We start from the raw sequence: 18,484 nt of genomic DNA on the forward strand, positions 1-18,484 counted from the left end.
GAATGTAAAGAAAAAGCGTATTAACACCATCTACCATTTCTTCAACGTCCTTTAAATGCTGCTAGTGTTCGAAGGTTGGACACTGAGTATAGCTTTCTTTTTCTTTCTGTTTTTAGCTTAGAAACCAGTAGCAGAGAACAAGGTAGCTGAATTCACGGTTCATTCTGCAGTCATGCACGTTTCAAACGGTTCCTGAGCTGTTTATGCTACACATGCTCGCTCGTACCCACAGAGCTGCGGGAACAAAGATACAGTGTGAATCGGGAGGACGCAGGGAAGGTGGCCGGAGAGGTCCGCCCGGCTGGAGGGCTGGGCGTGGGGAGGCGGGTGTGTCTGAGGACAGTGTGTGCAGGAGGAACGCGCGGCTCGTCCTCCACGAGTGCAGTGTTCGAGGACCAAGAAGCCCCTTCTTGGAAATCCCTGATAAGATCCACGCTGGCGCAGCGTCTCGCGGCAGCCGGAGGCCGGGCGGAACGGCCTCGAGCCAGCGCCGAGCGCCGCGGCAGGGATGCCCCGGCGGGGCGGGTAACGGGCGGCCGGGCGCCTCGCTCCCGGCCCCAGGCGGCGCCGAGCCCGACCCACGCCCCCTCCGCCCGGGGCCGCCGCAGACCGCGCGGGCGGGGCTCTGAGCTGGGCTTTCTTTTTCAGGCAAACTTTCGCCACGTGAACCGCCCCCCATTCACTGCTGCGCCAATCGCGCGGCGCGGACGGATCCCGAGCGGGGCCACAGCGCACCGCCCCCTGCGCGCCGTGCGTGACGTGCGGCGCCCCCGCGGCGATGGCGCGCGGAGCCGGACGATGAGCAGCGGCCGCGCCGGCGCCGGCCACGGACATCAGCGTGCCGCGCGCAGCGCCAGCGGAGCCGAGCGCCCGGGGGGCGCCGCGCGGGGAGCCGAGCCGGCCGGGGAGCGCGGGGCGCGGGGCGCGGGCGGGGGGCCGCGGCCGGCGCGCGCTGGGCATGCTGCGCCCCTGAAGGCGGGCGCGCGCGAGCGGGACCGAGCGCCGGCGCGGGGCCTGCGGGCGGCCCGCGCTCCGCGATGGGCACGGCGGGCCCGCCGCAGCCGCGGCGCTGCCCGGGCGGGGCCGCGTAGGGCGGGCTGGCCTCGGCGGGCGGGCTGAGGGCGCGCGGAGCGGCGGCGGCGGCGGCCCGGCGGGCGGAGCGGCGCGGGCATGGCCGTGCGCGGCCGGCGCGCCTGGCTCAGCGTGCTGCTCGGGCTTGTGCTGGGTTTCGTGCTGGCCTCGCGGCTCGTGCTGCCCCGCGCCTCCGAGTTGAAGCGGGCGGGCCCGCGGCGCCGCGCCAGCCCCGAGGCTTGCCGGCCTGGGCAGGCGGCCGCGGTGCCCCTGGCCGGCGGGGCGCGCGGGGATGCGCGCGGGCAGCGGCTCTGGCCCCACAGCGAGGCCCAGGATGGCGTCCCGCGCGACAGGAACTTTCTCTTCGTGGGAGTCATGACCGCCCAGAAGTACCTGCAGACCCGCGCGGTGGCGGCCTTCAGGTGAGTCCCCGCTCCCGGGCGGCGTCCAGCATCCGAGCGCGCTGCCCCGCGGCCCGCGTGCGGCGCGCGCCTTTGCCTGCCTCCCAGACCCGGCGCTCGCTGGGTTTCCGTGGGGCCGCTGTGCCCCGTGGGGCGTGCCGGGCGTTGGCAGCGGGCTCAGGGGCGCTATAGCGAGCTCAGCGCTCGAAAGCAGGGGCTTTGGGGTCCAGCGGACCAGCCTGGCCCCTCTGGGTGTAGTCTTCACGCGGACTTTCTGCTCCGCGCTTCATCTTCTCTTGTCCTAGTCCTTTCCTTTGTTGAATGAGCACCACCGAACATTTCCAAACACCCATAAGAGTGTTCGGAAAACTCAGCACAATACTGGTGATTGTGGTGGCAGCGGGGGTTATTATTCGAGGCTCTGAAACCTGCACTTTTAGCCTTGCAGAACTAGAGCCTGTGTAAGTTAATTTGGTCAGAGGCCTTCCACTTTTAGTTTTCACTGTTGGAACCATTCTGGTAAATGGAAGGAGTACACGCTGCACACTCAACCCCACCAGACTTTTGTAATTGGAAAGAGAACCTTTGGGAAAGCAGTTCTTGGCTCATGGTAGATTTGTTGTTAACTAGCCCAGTTTAGTGACGTGTGTGTTATCCGGTATCTGGGTCCTAGTTGGCCATATGAGTCAGAAAAGTGGCTGGAATCATGTTCAGGATTAACAAAGGGATTAGCCAAAGTAATCTTTAGAAGAGTGAAAGAGAGATGATATTGGAATGAATTTGAGGTAGAAGAAGGATGTATTAATAGATTCAGTAAAGAGATTTAATGGAAACCTTATATGTGTGAAGTACAGAAATGCTTACTCTACAGATAACATTTGGTATTCATCCAACCGCAGAGCAAACCAACCTGAGAGGTCTGCTGGGAATGGACTCTTAGAGCAGTCATTACTGAGAGAGGCCAAGCTGGTTGTTCTTAATTTATAGCCATCACCTTTATAACTTCAGCTTTTAACTGTAGTCCTGGTCTAAATTTTCAGGCATTAGATGTTGTGAGGAGAAAAGCATATTTGGGTCTCCGTTCCTCTAAAGGAGGAGGTGAAGGATTGAAAAGGAAGGTAGAGAGCAGTAGAGAAAGTCTGCCTTTTCAGTGCATTGATTCCCATTCCTGTGTTTCCACTGGATCTTGTTTAAGTCCATGACCTAGGTTCTGCCAGAAGGGGACTGAGGGCCTGAAAAGGTTAGAAAAGGTAGCATAAATTTGACTAAGATCATGACTTGGAAGCAAACATGCAGATCATGGTTTTCTCCCAGATCTATTGAATTAGGTGGAGTTGTGCTTTTTGTTGTTTCGTGGTTTGTTTCTTTTTCCCTTTGAAGTATAGTAGATTTACAGTGTTTTAGGTGTACATCAAAAAAACATCTGATTTTTGAAAAAAGGAATATCTAATCAGAAATTGAGGATGAGCTATATACATTGTTTACAACATGGTTTTTAAAGTAAATCTATATGACTCCAATTTGATGACAGGTTCTTTGAAATCAAGTTTGGGACAGTTACCAAAGTGGTTTGTTCAAATATGGACATGTAACTCCCTGCCCCCCAAGCAAATACTTTTTCGTAGATAAGAAAATCACAAACTAGAAGGGGTCCTGGTAACACCAGCAATACTCAGAAAATGATTTGCACACTGGATACTATTTAACACTTGGAAATGATCTTTCCCCAAACCCATGCTTGAGGCTCTATGCTTGGCCTCCTTTCCAAATCTCCTAGCTCATCTTTTTTGGATGTAGGATTTTATCTCATTGTTTATTTTCTTTAAGGCAGCTAGGGAAAAGTAGAAACATAATTTGTCCTCTGGCCCTTCTTTGTGGAAGTTCTGCCTTTTTGATAAAAGCCTTACCGGGAAATGGTATATTCTATACAGTCATTCAGTCAGCTTTCCAGCATACTTCTTCTGGTATCTCTCTGATCTTAAGTAGTCACATTAGTTGGAGCCTAGGGGTGGACCTGCCTGTCTAGTTAAGGTCCTCTCCTTCTCAGCTTGTCCACATTGTGATTAGACTGGCTGTAGGAGAGGACGCAAGACGATTTTAGCCTTAAGGAACTTCTGGGGAAAGCCAAAATTGGGACGGAGGTTATAGGATGTAACTTATAATTATGGCTTTGCTATGCTTTGCAGCCTGGGCCAAAAGTCCACACTCAGCTTTCAAACTGGAAATTTCATGCAGTATAAAAGTTGGCTTGAATCTTCTAGCACAGGGTAGAACTCTAGTTTGGCACTGAGTTCTACATTTCCGCTGAAAGTGAATATGTTCTTTACCGTAGGAAAAAAGTCAATGTTTTTATTTTTGTTTATTAAAGTAAAAATTTTTGTTCGGCTTATAGGTTGAAGGAGATGGCAGTGTTTTTAGAAAGATGACACTATGATGTGCTTTTATGCTAGGACGTTGACAGTGTCAGAATTCAGATTTAGGGACTACTAACTGAGATTCAGAAAGGAGCTATAAAAGCCTTTGAAAAATTCAAGGAGATACACTTGTCTGCACTAAAGTTGGTACACTTAAGTGATGGGAGAGCACCATCATTGGTGACTTTTCAGTTCTGCCATATGCTCAGTGAGGAGAGGGAGCACCAGTAGACGTTAGCAGTGCAGCTGAAAGCAGGCGAGGCAAAACAGAGCCTTCAGACAGGGCAGCAGTGGCGCTCCTTCACAGGCACCGGGCAGATGCCGTGGCTCTTATGCTCACTGGAGTGATCTTGGCTCATCAAATGATCCCATACACTTAGGATTCATCCCTTCGTTCAACAAATACGTGCATGGTGCCTTGGGCCTGGACTCTGAATGTTTGGGGACACAAACGTGAAGATGCCTGTCCTCATGGAGCTTCTGCTCTAGTGAGAGGGACAGATACTTAAAAAGAGGGTTTCAGCTAGTGATGGTACTGTGGAACAAATAGAGCAGGGTGATGGGATGTCCTCTCTGTTAGATGTTTGGGGAACACCTCCGAGAATGTGGTGTTTGGGCTAAGATCTGGGAACGTCACGGATGAGTGTGCTTGGCAGAGGGAAGAGCTGGTAAATTATGAGATAGGAATCAGTTTGAAACTTGAAGAAGATCAATAAAAGAAAGAAGATGCGTGTCTGGTGTCATGGAATTTTACTCTAAGTGAATTAGAAACCCTTTGGAGGTTTTGGGCTTCCCTGATAGCTCTGTTGGTAAGGAATCTGCCTGCAGTGCAGGAGACCCTGGTTCGATTCCTGGGTCAGAAAGATCTGCTGGAGAAGGGATAGGCTACCCACTACAGTGTTCTTGGGTATCCCTTGCGGCTCAGCTGGTAAAGAATCTGCCTTCAATGTGAGAGATGTGGGTTCAGTTCCTGGGTTGGGAAGATCCCTTGGAGGAGGGAAAGGCTACCCACTCCAGTATTCTGGCCTAGAGAATTCCACTCTATGGTCCATGGGGTTCCAAAGAGTAGGACACAACTGAGCATCTTCCACTTGGACGGTTTAGATGGGAAAGGGAGGGGCTTGCATTATATTCTGAAAAGTTAATTCATGCTATTGTGTGAATAGGTTGTGGGGCAGCAAGGAGCTGTTAGGAGGTGGTCTAGGTGAAGATGGTTGGGATGGAGAGAGGATCATTTCCCCACGAAATATGTAGGAGCCAGAGTTGGGGACATGTTGACAAAATGCTTCAGAGGCCGTGAAGCAGAGAGGAATTCAGGATAATTTGTAGGATTTCGCCTTGAAAGAAAGGGTGGGTGGCGGTGCCATTTATTGAGATGGGGAAAACTAGAGGACGAATGAATTTAGGGGGAAGGAGGTAAGTCAGCCGAAACCTGGTTTTGCATAGGAGCGGGTGGATGTGTCCTTAGTTTTATAAATATAATGAATTTTAAAAGGAATTGAGAACAGATTTATATCTGAAGTGATTACAGTGTTGCAACTCAAGCTGTCTTAAACTAAAATTCCCTTAGGGTTCTGGATAGGGTGGTATTCTACAAGTCAATATGTTAAGATTTTTTTTTTTTCCACTCATCTGTAAAATATTTGTATTCTAGGTAATTTCACTTTAAAATGGTTCTGTGATTCTTCTGAAGTAATTTAGTGTGCTGGTTAGTGATAGTTCAGTAGAGTCTCCGGCTGGGTTCATTATATCTTACTGTTACTAGCTGCAATTTTTTTTTTCCTGTTTTTCTTAGTTACATCATTTGATATGCAGAAGTTGGACGTCCATGTAATTCAGTCTCTTCCTTTCAGGAAGGGCAGAAAGTTTATTGCCCTGGAGAGATTTTTTTTGTTTGACTGTGCTTCTCAGCTTGTGGGATTTTAGTTCCCCAACCAGAGATCACAGCTATTCCCCCTGCACTGGAAGTGTGCAGTCTTAACTGGTGGACAACCAGTGAAGTCCCAAGATTTTTTTAAGGAACATTATTCTCATTTTAGAAGGGGTACAAATCATCTCATCATCATTTTCACCGCAAATGATACATTGTCTCAGCACCACCTGTTAAATAAGCTCCCATTTCCCTACCGATTTGAAATGCCATCTTCATCATACTCAAGATTCTTGGGTATCTTTTTGGACTTCCTGTTTTGATTCATTGATCTTTCTGTCTGTTCTTGTTCCAGTACCACCCACTGAAATTATTGAGGATTGAAAAATATTTTAATATCCGGTAGACGAGTCCCCTTTGTTACTCTTCTGGTTCAAACATTACTTGGCTACACTTACCTGTTCCTGTTGAGAGAGTTTTGGTGCTATTTGGATTTTTTTTTTTAATTAATGGTTTGGTTTTTTTTAATTTGTATTTAGATTTCAGTCCATTTTTATGCCCTGAACACTAAACTAATACAGCGCTATCTATTTATCTTGACTCTTGCTTCCCCTGGGCTGAAGATGGGGAACTGATTTGTTCTTTTTCTCAGAATAGAGAGGTGGATGGTTTCCCTTCTTTGCCCCAGGAGTGATAAAGGGTGCTCTGAAATATTAGCATCTGTTTATAGGGAATTATGGGAAGAAAGTTCGAGAAACACTAGCTTTAGATACAGGAATCTTATTGCAAGATGTTTTATCAATTAATGGCCTCTTCCTAATGTTTTAAATGATGGCAAACTGTTCCTTTTACCAGTCTCCATGAGCAGATCTGAGAGTTCCTTCTTTTTTGAATGCTGTAAACCATGTTTATCTTGAAACAGTTTAGAGCAGTGCTTGCTTTCTTAGAATTCAATTTGGCAAAAAATTACTGAAAGCCTTCTGTAGTCAAAATAATTAACATGTAAGTGAACTTTTGGGGGCGCAACCCATTTCACATTATAAATTACCTGTATAAGAAAACTGATGAAAATTACGGTCCTGAAAATGAGTTTAATGTTATATATCGTGGCTCCAGATCTGGATGTCTCCAAACAGAATATTCCAAGGATAGTTTGGTTGTCAATAGAAGATAAACACGATTGTGTTTTTGTTGCATTGGCAATTTCATTTTTTTTCCCATTCATTAGTTAAGCTGCAGTTTTTGAAAGTAGATTAATAATTCCATTCTTGTGGAATTAATTGTCTAGGGAAGGAAGCAAATGATACTGTTGAATGAAAGGGCTCGCAAGGTGCCTGGACTTGTTACTGTGTGGATGCAGAAGAGAGAGGTCTGCACTGACTTACGAAGGGGATTGAAGAAGGTCTCCCTCACAGTCTTACCCCTCTTCCCTTGCATAGTCTTGAAGGATGAGCTGGAGTTTCTGAGGCAGACACAACAGGTTCCTGGAAATGTGAAATAGCAGGAGTTAGTGAAGGGATGATGAGAAAGAACAGTTCACTGGGACTGGGACCTGAGACCTAGCAATTCCACTAGAAATGTTTCCAAAGGAGTTTAGAAATGCACTCAAACATGTGTTCTATGAAGTGGGAATTGCGAGAAGCTTTGGTGTCCTGCATTAGGAACGACGGACCGTGATTGGTTTCTCCAGTTTGTCCATTTTGTGATCTGCTTCTCTAATCTTAAAAAATGGTGTGGCTGAATATGTTTATTGGAATGAAGAAAAGTTCATAATATATCTAAATGAGAGTGGGTTTTAAAACTGTATGCCAAGTATGAGACCATTTTTAAAATCAGATGAAATGCTTCTTTTTCTGTGATATAGAAAAGAAAGTGTAAAAGATACACATACCATGATGCTGAATGATTTTTCATATTCTGGGTACTTTTTGTATTTTTGAGTTTTTCTGCAGGGAGAACTTATTTTATTATAAAGCTACATGACTATAGTTTTTTTTTTGAAGCAGAGAGGTGACAGCTCTTGGGAGGAAGTGTGAATGCAGTTTTAAGCGTGTTAATTGCAGGTACCTGCCAGACTGCTGGGCACAGGGGATGTGTTGGCCCTGGGTTCCCTGGGGTTTGAGGTCAGGGCTATTCTTGTTTCAGTAAATGACAATTATTCCTGCCCCCCAAATGTAGGGATAACACAGTTATGTGGTGTTACTATAACTGTATTTCATCAATTACTGTATCTGTACATTTCCAGATGATACTGCGGAGAGTCGGGTGACAGCGTTTTTAATGTGAGGGCTTCTGTGTATTCATAGTATTCTCTGCCTCCATCTTCTGTCAATGTCTTTTCGGCTTCTGGTTCTGGATGAAATTGGAGGAATGAGAAACTTAGTTACAATGTAAAAGAAGCGAAACTAGGGCTTGGCTGGTGGTCCAGTGGTAAAGAATCCACCTTACAATGCAGGGGACACCTGTTGGATCCTTGTTCTGGGAATATCCTCCGTACGGAGGAGCATCTGAGCCCGTTTTGCACAGCAGCTGAGCCTGCAGCCCACACTCCGCAGTGGAAGCCACCGCGGTGAGAAGCCTGTGCCCAGCGACAGAGAGCCGCCCCTGCTCGCCAAAGCTGGAGAATGCCTGTGTGTGGCAACAAAGACCCTCCATGGCCAAAAGATAAACACATCTTTTTAGAACAAGGTAGCGAAACTGTTCATCTCACCTTAATTGTGTCATGAACAGAAGTGTTCATGGCTACTATATTTGTTCTGTAGGTAAGTACATTTTTCTGTGGATGATTAAAAATGAGGTGGTCTGCTCTGATTTGATGTCAACTCTGGGCTTGCAGAGCCTGAGGATGATTGAAAATGTAGCTGTTCATGCCATTAAAATGATTGCTTTGTAAATTGAACCTAGATGCAACCTAATACCAGAAAATAATTGGGCAGGATTCGGAGTGACAAAGGGACCCAAAGACAGAATGAAAGTTTCAGGAAATTAGTTTTGAATGAAGTCTTCTGGCCTTTGAAATCTGCCCAAACTATGAAGGTATCCTTCGATGGGCAGGTCTTAGCCAGGCAGACAGATGACATGGGAGGCAGTGACTGAAACGGGTATAAGGCTGTCTCCTTATCTGTGATGGCTGTTTTCTCAGCTGGGGTTTCCCTGGTGGCTCAGATGGTAAAGAATCCGCCTGCAATGCTGGAGACCTGGGTTCAGTCCCTGGGTTGGGAAGATCCCCTGGAGAGGGACATGGCAACCCACTCTAGCATTCTTGCCTGGAGAATCCCCATGGGCAGAGGAGCCTGGCGGACTGCAGTGCCTGGGGTCGCAAAGAGTCAGCAGGACTGAGGGACTAAGCACAAACACGGAGCCACGGAGGAGGGACTGCAGGAGTGTGGGTAATAACCTGGGAGAGCAGTGTGACGTGTGCAAGCCAGTGGGCGTGTTAGAGTCGGACCTCACTGGTGGCCTGGCTTCCACGTTTTTAGCTGTGTGATCTTGGGCAAGTTACTTACCTGGCTCTGAGCCTCAGTCTCCTCCTCTGTAAAAGGTGGGTCTCGGTGCCTCTCGCGTCTCATGGCGTTGTCGTAAGTCTGAGTGTCTGGTGCCCTCAGCGTGCACTGCCCCTTACGCCGTAACTGTTGGTTGTTGATGATTGTGAAGCACGCTTGATGCCAGGAAGCACTCCAGCAGAACACGACGGCTGGCTTCACAGGAGTTGGCTGTGGGTTCAGGGTGGTTTCAAACAACGCTGATTTTTTTTTTCTTAAAATTACATTTGAAAACTTAATTTTGTTTATGCATGGTTAAGAATTAGTTGTGTGTTTACACTTTTTAAGTGTAAGCAGCAAAATATAAACTTATAGCTTTCTAAAAGTAGCTAAGACTTGAAGTTTGGAAATGGACCACAGGGTCAGAATTTATCTTCTGCTATTAACACTCCGAAGTTTAACTATTGTGTTTCATGGATGGCGTATTTGTGGTCTCTGTTGATAAGTGTTTCTGTTGTTTGCTGTGAATCTAGGCCCAAAGGTGCTGCCTCCTGGGCTTGTGCCCAGGCCATTGTTGAGGTGGGAAGCTGTCATCCACCCTCCAGCAGCTTTATTGGGTGGGGGAGCTCTTTAATGTTTGATTTTAGCTTAAGTCTAGTTTTTAGGATTAATGGTAAGTGGTCTAATATGATTTTTCCTTTAAAAAATTTTCCCAACATTTGTGATCCCTGTTATATACTTCCCCACCCGCTTCCAAAAGACTTTGAGATTGCTCATGTCATAGGGTCATAGCAGCGAGGCAGTTAAACATTTAAAAAGAGGAAGCCACATACCGGAAACCACATGCATAGAAGAGGGAAGCTGCAGCTTAGTACTCTGACTGCAGTGCTCCTGGAGGTAATGGGCTGAATAAGGCTTGTGGTCTCCTGCCAGGGACATTCCTTCAGTTCCGGGAGAGGCTGTGACTCCTCACTGGGTAGCCTGCCTGGGAAGCCCTCCTTGTTCTCCAGGCCCGTGGCTGCTCTGACTGGCAGTCTAGAACTGTCCTTCATGGGCTTTTTTGGGAGGTTGAGCTAAGACTGCTGCTCCGTCGCGTTGTGCCTCCTGTAAGGGTGCTCCGGACCTTTGCTCCATTTCTTTGTCGTAGACACGGGAGAAACTTCCTTGAGGTCTTAGTATCTAGAATCATTATCCCACTTGACCCTGTACAGTGGAGCTCAGACTTGTGACTCCTCTTGGTTGCCTGCTGAAAGACTTACGACTAAATTTGGTGCCATGTTAGCAGACGTAGAGGACGTGTGACAACTGATGAGGTCTCGCCCCTTGAGCTCACTGGGTAATCACGGTCATGGGTACTGAGGTGGGCAGGCAGCCCCTACCCTGATTTTGTCCTCTCTGCTGTAGGTACCACCTTCATGCCTTTTTCCGACTTTTGTTTTTCTTTTGCCTAATTTTTTGATTATTCTTTTCATCTTGTATGCATTTTGGTTAAGTTGTCTTAAATCCTTTCTGTAATAGGGAAGAATATAAATGTGTACGTTTAATTACACAAGCATGATTACGGGAGCCAAACATCCTGGAGTGTGAAGTCAAGTGGGCCTTAGGAAGCATCACTGCAAACAAAAAACGAGTGGAGGTGATGAAATTTCAGCTGAACTGTTTCAAATCCTGAAAAATGATGTGGTTAAAGTGCTGTACTCAGTATGCCAGCAGATTTGGGAAACTCAGCAGGGCCCATAGGACTGGAAAAGGTGAGTTTTCATTCTAGTTTCAAAGAAGGGCAATGCCAGAGAATGTTCAGACTACTTCACAGTTGTACTTATTTCACGTGCTAGCAAGGTAATGCTCAAAAATCCCTTAAGCCAGGGTTCAGCAGTACATGAACTGGCAACTTTCAGATGTCCAAGCTGGATTTAGAAAAGGCAGAGGAACCAGAGATCAAATTGCCAACATCTGTTGGGTCACAGAAAAAGCAAGGGAATTCCAGAAAAACATCTGCTACTGCTTCCTTAATTAAAATACCTTACCTGCCTCCTGCGAAACCTGTATGCAGATCAAGAAGCAACAGTTAGAACCAGGCATGGAATAACAAGCTGCTTCAAAATTGTGAAAGGAGTATGTCAAGGCTGTATATTGTCAGCCTGCTTATTTAACTTCTGTGCAGAGTGCATCATGCAAAATGCCAAGCTAGATGAATCACAAGCTGGAATCAAGATTGCTGGGAGAAATATCAATAACTTCAGATACGCAGATAACACCACCCTTATGGCAGAAAGTGAAGAGAAATTGAAGAGCTTCTTGAAGAAAGTTAAAGAGGAGAGTGAAAAAGCTGGCTTAAAACTCGACATTCAGAAAACTAAAATCATGGCATCTGGTCCCATCACTTCATGTCAAATAGATGGGGAAATGATGGAAACAGTGACAGACTTTCTTTTCTTGGGCTCCAAAATCACTGTGGATGGTGACTGCAGCCATGAAATTAAAAGACGCTTGCTCCTTGGAAGACAAGCCGTGACCAACGTAGACAAACAGCATTAAAAAGCAGAGGCATCACTTTGCCAACAAAGGTCCACCTAGTCAGAGCTATGGATTTTCCAGTAGTCATGTATGGATGTTGAGAGTTGGACCATAAAGAAGGCTGAGTGCTGAAGAACTGATGCTTTTGAACTGTGGTGTTGGAGAAGACTCTTGAGAGTCCCTTGAACTGCAAAGAGATACAACCAGTCCATCCTAAAGGAAATCAGTCCTGAATATTCATTGGAAGGACTGATGCTGAAGCTCCAATACTTTGGCCACCTAATGCAAAAAGCCAGCTCATTGGAGAAGACTTTGATGCTAGGAAAGATTGAGGGCAGGAAGAGAAGGGGACTACAGAGGGTGAGATGGTTGGATGGTGTTACTGACTCAGTGAACATGAGTTTGAGCAAAGTCAGGAAAATAGGGAAAGACAGGGAAGCCTGGCCATGGGGTTGCAAAGAATCGGACGTGACTGAGGGACTGAACAAACAAACAAACCTATCAATTCGTAGGGGAAAACTATATTCTCCCTTCCTTCCTTGACTAGAAATTGCAAAGTGATTTGATCATAAGTCCTTTCAAACTTACATTGTAACCATCAGACCACATATGTAATAGTGATTTGGGGCAACTCAGAGAAAATCTCCCCTTATTTATAAAACTTAATATAAACTTTTAAAGCTTAGAAAATGTGAAAGAAAAGTACTCAATCTTACGCCATTTTTCTCTTAGTTTTTTCCCCATTGAATAGAGTAAAAAGTATTACACAAGTAAGATTATCTCTTGTCAAATTCTATTTCTTTGGATGCTTTTTAGTTTGAAGCTTTCCCTTGGACTTAATTTTTTTTTTTCTGTATTTGTTGTAGAAAACATGAAGAAAAGTAAATCCCTTCTGATCCTCTATCCAAAAATAACTACAGTAAACACTTTGGGGTAGAGTTGTACATTATTTTACTTTGTGTGTGTACTTCTGTTCCTCTGTTAATCCATGTCACAGGTATTCTATTGCTTGCTTTTAAAAATTAGCCATGTGAATGTATACCCAGGACAGTACTCACCCTGTAGATGTGGTTTTGTACAGAAATGTATTTTGTGTAGTTTTTCTTAAAGTGACGTAAATAGAGATGGAGACTTTTATTAAATCCCAATTCGGCAAAGGCATTCCTCAGCGAAGCTAATGTTGTCCAACTGTGTGACTTCACTGTGACTTAACTCGGTATAGGGGCAGGGTTTAGAAGCCTGGAGGAAAGGAAGACTATTGACTTGGTATTCACAGACTTCAGTTATCTTGTCTGCTTTAGCAAGAGTTGGTTATCAGCTCATTGAAAAGTGAGCTTTCTGGCAGGGACCCATTCAAATGTTCTGTGGTTTCAATTAAGTAGGAGCTCTTTCCCCCCAGTTACAAATGTGTTGATGGCAAAGTTGATGTCTGCTTAGGAAAATCAAGGTTGCTAACCTGTTTCTGTCTCAGAAAGGGGAGGGCAGTTTGCTTCTTCAGTAGCATTTTCTTCATTTCTTTGGAATTATCGATGCCCTCACCTTGATTCCCCTAGGGTGATGAATCATGATTTGTGTTCCAGAACTCTTTAACTTTACGGAGCTAGTTAAGCTAAAGGTATCGTAAGTTAAAAGATAGTAATTTATCGAGATTAAAGGATTTACAACAACTTCTATTGAGAGATTTCCCTCAAATCACCAGCCATCTAAGCAAAAGGGCAGCATGAGATTTTTCCATGGGTCACCTGAGGAAAAGATAATAATGGTTGGTGTTACCTTAAAGCTGCAGAGAGGCTTTCAGAGATGGTTTGAAGTTAGATTGTCTGTTTTTAGAATTACTTGCTTGCTCTTCCTGGACACATTAACGCCATTTCAGGTTACAGTTCAAGCATCAATCACGTCACTGATGGTAGTGCCGCTAAGGCTTCCATCTCTGTCTTCTCTGTGGGGCAGCCATGGGAAGCAGAGCCAGACCAAATGGGTTTTATCCTCAGTTTAGTATGAAGCATTGTGGAGTTTTAAGTGAGAGCGCTTTTACAGTTTAAAGTCTTTTTAGACTTGCACCCTGATGTTGTCTTGAGGTTCATAATGTGATAGAACTTGTCATATAGCTTAAGTGTCAGGTTTTCAGCCAGAAATAAGAGAAGCAGCATTTATCTCTGTGCTTTCACTTTGGGGTGTAATCTTGAGGCCGACTGTTCCAAGTTCAGCCCACAGTTTCCTCTCTCTCTCATTTTTATTTCAGTACCTTATTTTATTTGCAAACTCTTGTCTTCCCTAATGAGTCACACCTGTAGACTTGCTTATCTCACGCCAGGCTGGCATTTTTAGATATAATAATCCACTTAACCCTCACCCCAACCCTACAAAGCAGATATTTTTTATTATCCCCGGTTCACAGATAAGGATAGTGAGGCACAGAATATTTTGCCCAAAGTGAGGGCAGGATTCTCACCCCAACAGCCTGATTCCTGAGTCCGTGCTTTTAGCCGTCACACATCATATTGTGTCTTGAGAGCAGGTTTTTCTTGTGGAGGTAGACGTTGTCTTACAGCCCCTGTATTCCAGACAATTCCATGATGCTTTAGTATTTTAATGGCTTCTGGGACTGACTACTTTAGTACTACTTTGAACTTGGTCTGTGTTGTTAATCACAGAAGCAGTTGGATGGAAGCTAAAGCTAAATTGATTTTATTCATTACCCTTTTAAAATCAGTTGTGAGATACTACAGACTATTTAGCTTTAAATTGCATTTCAAAAGTAGCATGAATGGTAGTATATTTCAACTCAAGTATGCCTGTGGATTTTACCTCTTAATAATTGCATTCTAGTTGTGTTTTGATAAAATTGGTTTCTTTGTGCACATAGGAATATTAATGTGGCTCTCTTGGAAAGTTTTCAAAGATAAGAAACAAATGGTTTCTTCCCTTTAGCATGCCCACACATGTACAAAGGTATTTTTCAGTCACTTACTTCACACGGGTGACCAGTGTTTACTGAACACTGTTACATGCCAGGGACTGATACATGAGTTTTATTTTGTGTAGGTTGGGGCTGATTCCCATTTTAAAATGGACTTCTCTTTATGGGAGGGGTTGATTTCTTTTTACATTAATTGCCTCATTCCTGCTGTGTTTGCATACTTCTTTTCAGGAGCATATCATTTGTGAAAATGTAGTAACCTGGTATATTTTCTGTAGTCCAGTCAGGTTTCATTTATGCCAGATTCTTTGTTAAGGGTTCTATAACTGGCATAAGACCTGTAGGTCCGTTTTAAATCCATAGGTGTTAAGGGAAAAACATTATCAGGAGGCGCTATTGGTAGTGAAAAGGCCAGTGCAGGAGACAGAAGAGGTGCAAGTTCGAGCCCTGGGTTGGAAGGATCCCCTGGAGGAGGGCATGGCGACCCACTCCAATATTCTTTCCCGGAGAATCCCATGGACAGGAGCCTGGTGGGCTACAGTCCATAGGGTTGCAAAGAGTTGGACACAGGTGACGCGACTTAGCACTCATTACAATACAACTACTATACTATATACATTCTAAGATGGGAATTGTTTTCACATTTTAGCATCTCTGAAGTGAAGGTGCATTTTACAGTTGCTGGCATTATGTGATTACAACTGGCGGTATAGGCATATCTCATAGTTACACTGGAAATTTGTAGCTGCTGCAGAAAAACAAGTATCACGAGAATGCAAGTCACACAATTTTTTTTTACTTCCCACTGCATATAAAAGTTATATTTATGCTATACTGTGGTCTTTTAGGTGTGCAATATCATCATGTTTAAAAACCAATGTACATACACTAATTTAAAAATATTTTATCGCTAAAAATGCTCACCATCATCTGAGCCTACAGAGAGCAGGAGTCTGTTTTCCGTTGACTTTCAGTTGTTTTTCACTATAATAAATACAATTGTAACAGTCACCTACAATAAGGCTATATTGGAAAGAACATCATTTGGAAACTATGCTTTTTGACTGTATTAAGGCTAAATGTATGGTTTCATTTATTCTCTATGATACATTTTTCCTAGACGTCGTTTGTATATAAATGTATTTTTGTAGCTAGACTACTTCAACTCTTTATGTAGCATAAAGAAAGCATAAGGAAAAATGTAATCTGATGGCCTTAAATCTGTTGTTTGGCAGCAGAATTTGTCACTGTTTTCTCTTAATTGACCCCTAATGTTTCCTCTGGCAGTGGGATGAGCAGTTTCCTATGAAAGGCATATGTTCCAGAGCTCAGGGCCCTTCACCTTGACGCCAGAGGCTTCTTGCTGTTTTAAAGCAGAAAGGCCCCATCGCTGGGGGGCTGTCAGGCCCTGCAGTTTTCCCCTGCTCTCCCCCCAATACTGCCCCTGCGCTCTGGGCCTGCTGCACCCTTGAGGTTCCCCCACCGCAGGGAAGCAGTCCCTCCTCCGCTCTGGTTCGCATCCTTTCTGTGCTTGCCTTTCCCTTGGAGAGAGATGTGTATCTGCCCTCCTGTTGACTGCGCTTCAGCTGGAGGATCTGTGTTTTGCTCACCGCTGCATCCCTGTGGCCTAGCACATACTTGGCACTTGATGAGCGCTCCAAGAAAATGTGTTGAATGAACAATTTTATTTTTTAATCTTTTGTTTTATAGAGCAGAGGGTTTTATAGGTAGGGAGTCGGTAGTGTCAGAAAGTTAACCTGAATATGTAGACTTCGACTTTCCAGCCTTAGCCAAAACATAGTTATCTGGGAAATATTTTAATATTAGTCATTCTTTTTTGTTGGGATTCCTTTGAAAACAAGTTAGAACTTTGCAATACCCAGTAGTGTGGGCTTCTGTTAAGGAGAAGCAAGCATATCAAGTAGCTTTTTATCATCCTTTTGAACGTACAGTGATTCACCATGAGTCGATATGGGAATTTATAGAAATGGGAAGCTTGGAATGAACTGTTCTCTCACTGATGTTTATTTTAATTCCAGGACGTGGTCCAAGACAATTCCTGGGAAAGTTGAATTCTTCTCCAGTGAGGGTTCAGACACATCGATCTCAATTCCAGTAGTGCCGCTACGGGGCGTGGACGACTCCTACCCGCCCCAGAAGAAGTCTTTCATGATGCTCAAGTACATGCATGACCACTACTTGGACAAATACGAATGGTTTATGAGAGCAGATGATGATGTTTACATCAAAGGAGACCGTCTGGAGAGTTTTCTGAGGAGTTTGAATAGTAGTGAACCCCTCTTTCTTGGGCAGACGGGACTGGGCACCACGGAAGAAATGGGGAAGCTTGCTCTGGAACCTGGCGAGAACTTCTGTATGGGGGGCCCTGGTGTGATCATGAGCCGGGAAGTTCTCCGGAGAATGGTCCCACATATCGGCAAGTGCCTCCGGGAAATGTATACGACCCATGAGGACGTTGAGGTGGGAAGGTGCGTCCGAAGGTTTGCGGGGGTGCAGTGCGTCTGGTCTTACGAGGTAAGAACAAGAAGAAAATCTGTTGATTTTGTCATTAGTTCTGGACCAGTCATAGGAAACTCTGATAACGTCCTCCTTAACACTTAACATTTGGTACTAAGTTATATGTTTTTACCTTAGTTCTTTTGAGTTCTCTCTTATTACCTTTTCTCTTAGCTTTTAAATTTACCTTCTGTACTTTGGTCCTAAAATTTTAGTTAATGATGGCATTTGGGACCCAAAGAAAAGGGTTAATACAGGTCACGGTGATACTTTCATGATTTTCCCGAAGACTCGTTTATTCTGACCTCTGATTCTGCAGACGTGATTTGTGAGAGTGTCCCTTTTTCTTCCAAAGGCCTGACGCCTCTCATCTGGTCCTGCTGACTGCATAGTTTAGAGACTTACATGTTTTGAATTCATAAAATGAGTAATAATGTAAAACAACCGACAGTATTTGGGTTTGCATTTATTTTAAACCTTGACTTTTGTACAGTTACTAAGATCTGGAAGTTTGTAATACAGTTTTCCTTTCAAAATAGGCAGTTTATGAGTTATATTATGATACATAAGTGGGATTTTTGAAAGAAACAGACTTGGAGATGTTTTCTTTTTAATAGTTCTGGAGAATATGAGTTAGCTTTTGACTTTCTTGTGTTTATTGGCAGATGTTCACCTCTTGCCTGCAGTTGCAGGATGTGATATTAGTCAGAATGGAAAAAATTATTTAGGTTGTGTTGTGTTTAGATGGATAAACTACTGATAGTTGTGAGGCACAGAGGGAATTGCTAGACCTTTGCCCAAGAAAAAGAAACGCAGCTTCAGATGTAAACTGTTAGCCTGTCTTCAGAGTTAATTTTCTGAAGTGCTTATGTGAAGAAATGGTGTTCTTGCCCGTACTTGTCTTTCCCCCGGACTCCTTTCGAAATGTCTCCTAATCATACTGTTTCTTTTGGTTAAACTTTTAGGGAAGTGGACACTTTCAAGAACACAGGAGGTAGTCTTCCTACAGTTTCCAATTATAAAAGTTGCCTTTTAAGTCAGAATGCCATCCGAGTGAAGTGAACGCTGTCATCTCTGTCTCTTCCCCTGCCTCCCCATCCACCAGCTGTTGCTCCCTGAATCGAAGGGGGATTCAGTTTTCACGGATTTTTGCTGCTAGGAAAGCGATTTGGGAATTTTTTGGCGTTTTAAACAAAATAACAGCTGATGATATTCTTGCATTTTCCTCATCCTTAATTAAGTAGTTTTAACTTTAACATGTTTCGTTATGTTTAAAATGTGTAATGCCCTTT

The 18,484-nt window shown here is 44.6% G+C and overlaps 1 protein-coding gene across 1 annotated transcript in view; it reads left to right on the forward strand.

The window, feature by feature from the left end:
- Nucleotides 1-1,040: 1,040 nt before the first annotated feature.
- CHSY1 (chondroitin sulfate synthase 1) overlaps nucleotides 1,041-18,484 on the forward strand; it is an 82,838-nt gene continuing 65,394 nt past the window's right edge. The window contains exons 1-2 of the mRNA XM_069559126.1: nucleotides 1,041-1,493; nucleotides 16,715-17,210. Coding sequence (XP_069415227.1) covers nucleotides 1,171-1,493; nucleotides 16,715-17,210 — 819 coding nt within the window. The 5' untranslated portion in view covers nucleotides 1,041-1,170. The remainder of the gene's footprint in view (nucleotides 1,494-16,714; nucleotides 17,211-18,484) is intronic.

The sequence above is a fragment of the Ovis canadensis genome, chromosome 18, assembly GCF_042477335.2.
Source record: "Ovis canadensis isolate MfBH-ARS-UI-01 breed Bighorn chromosome 18, ARS-UI_OviCan_v2, whole genome shotgun sequence".
Lineage (NCBI taxonomy): Eukaryota > Metazoa > Chordata > Mammalia > Artiodactyla > Bovidae > Ovis > Ovis canadensis.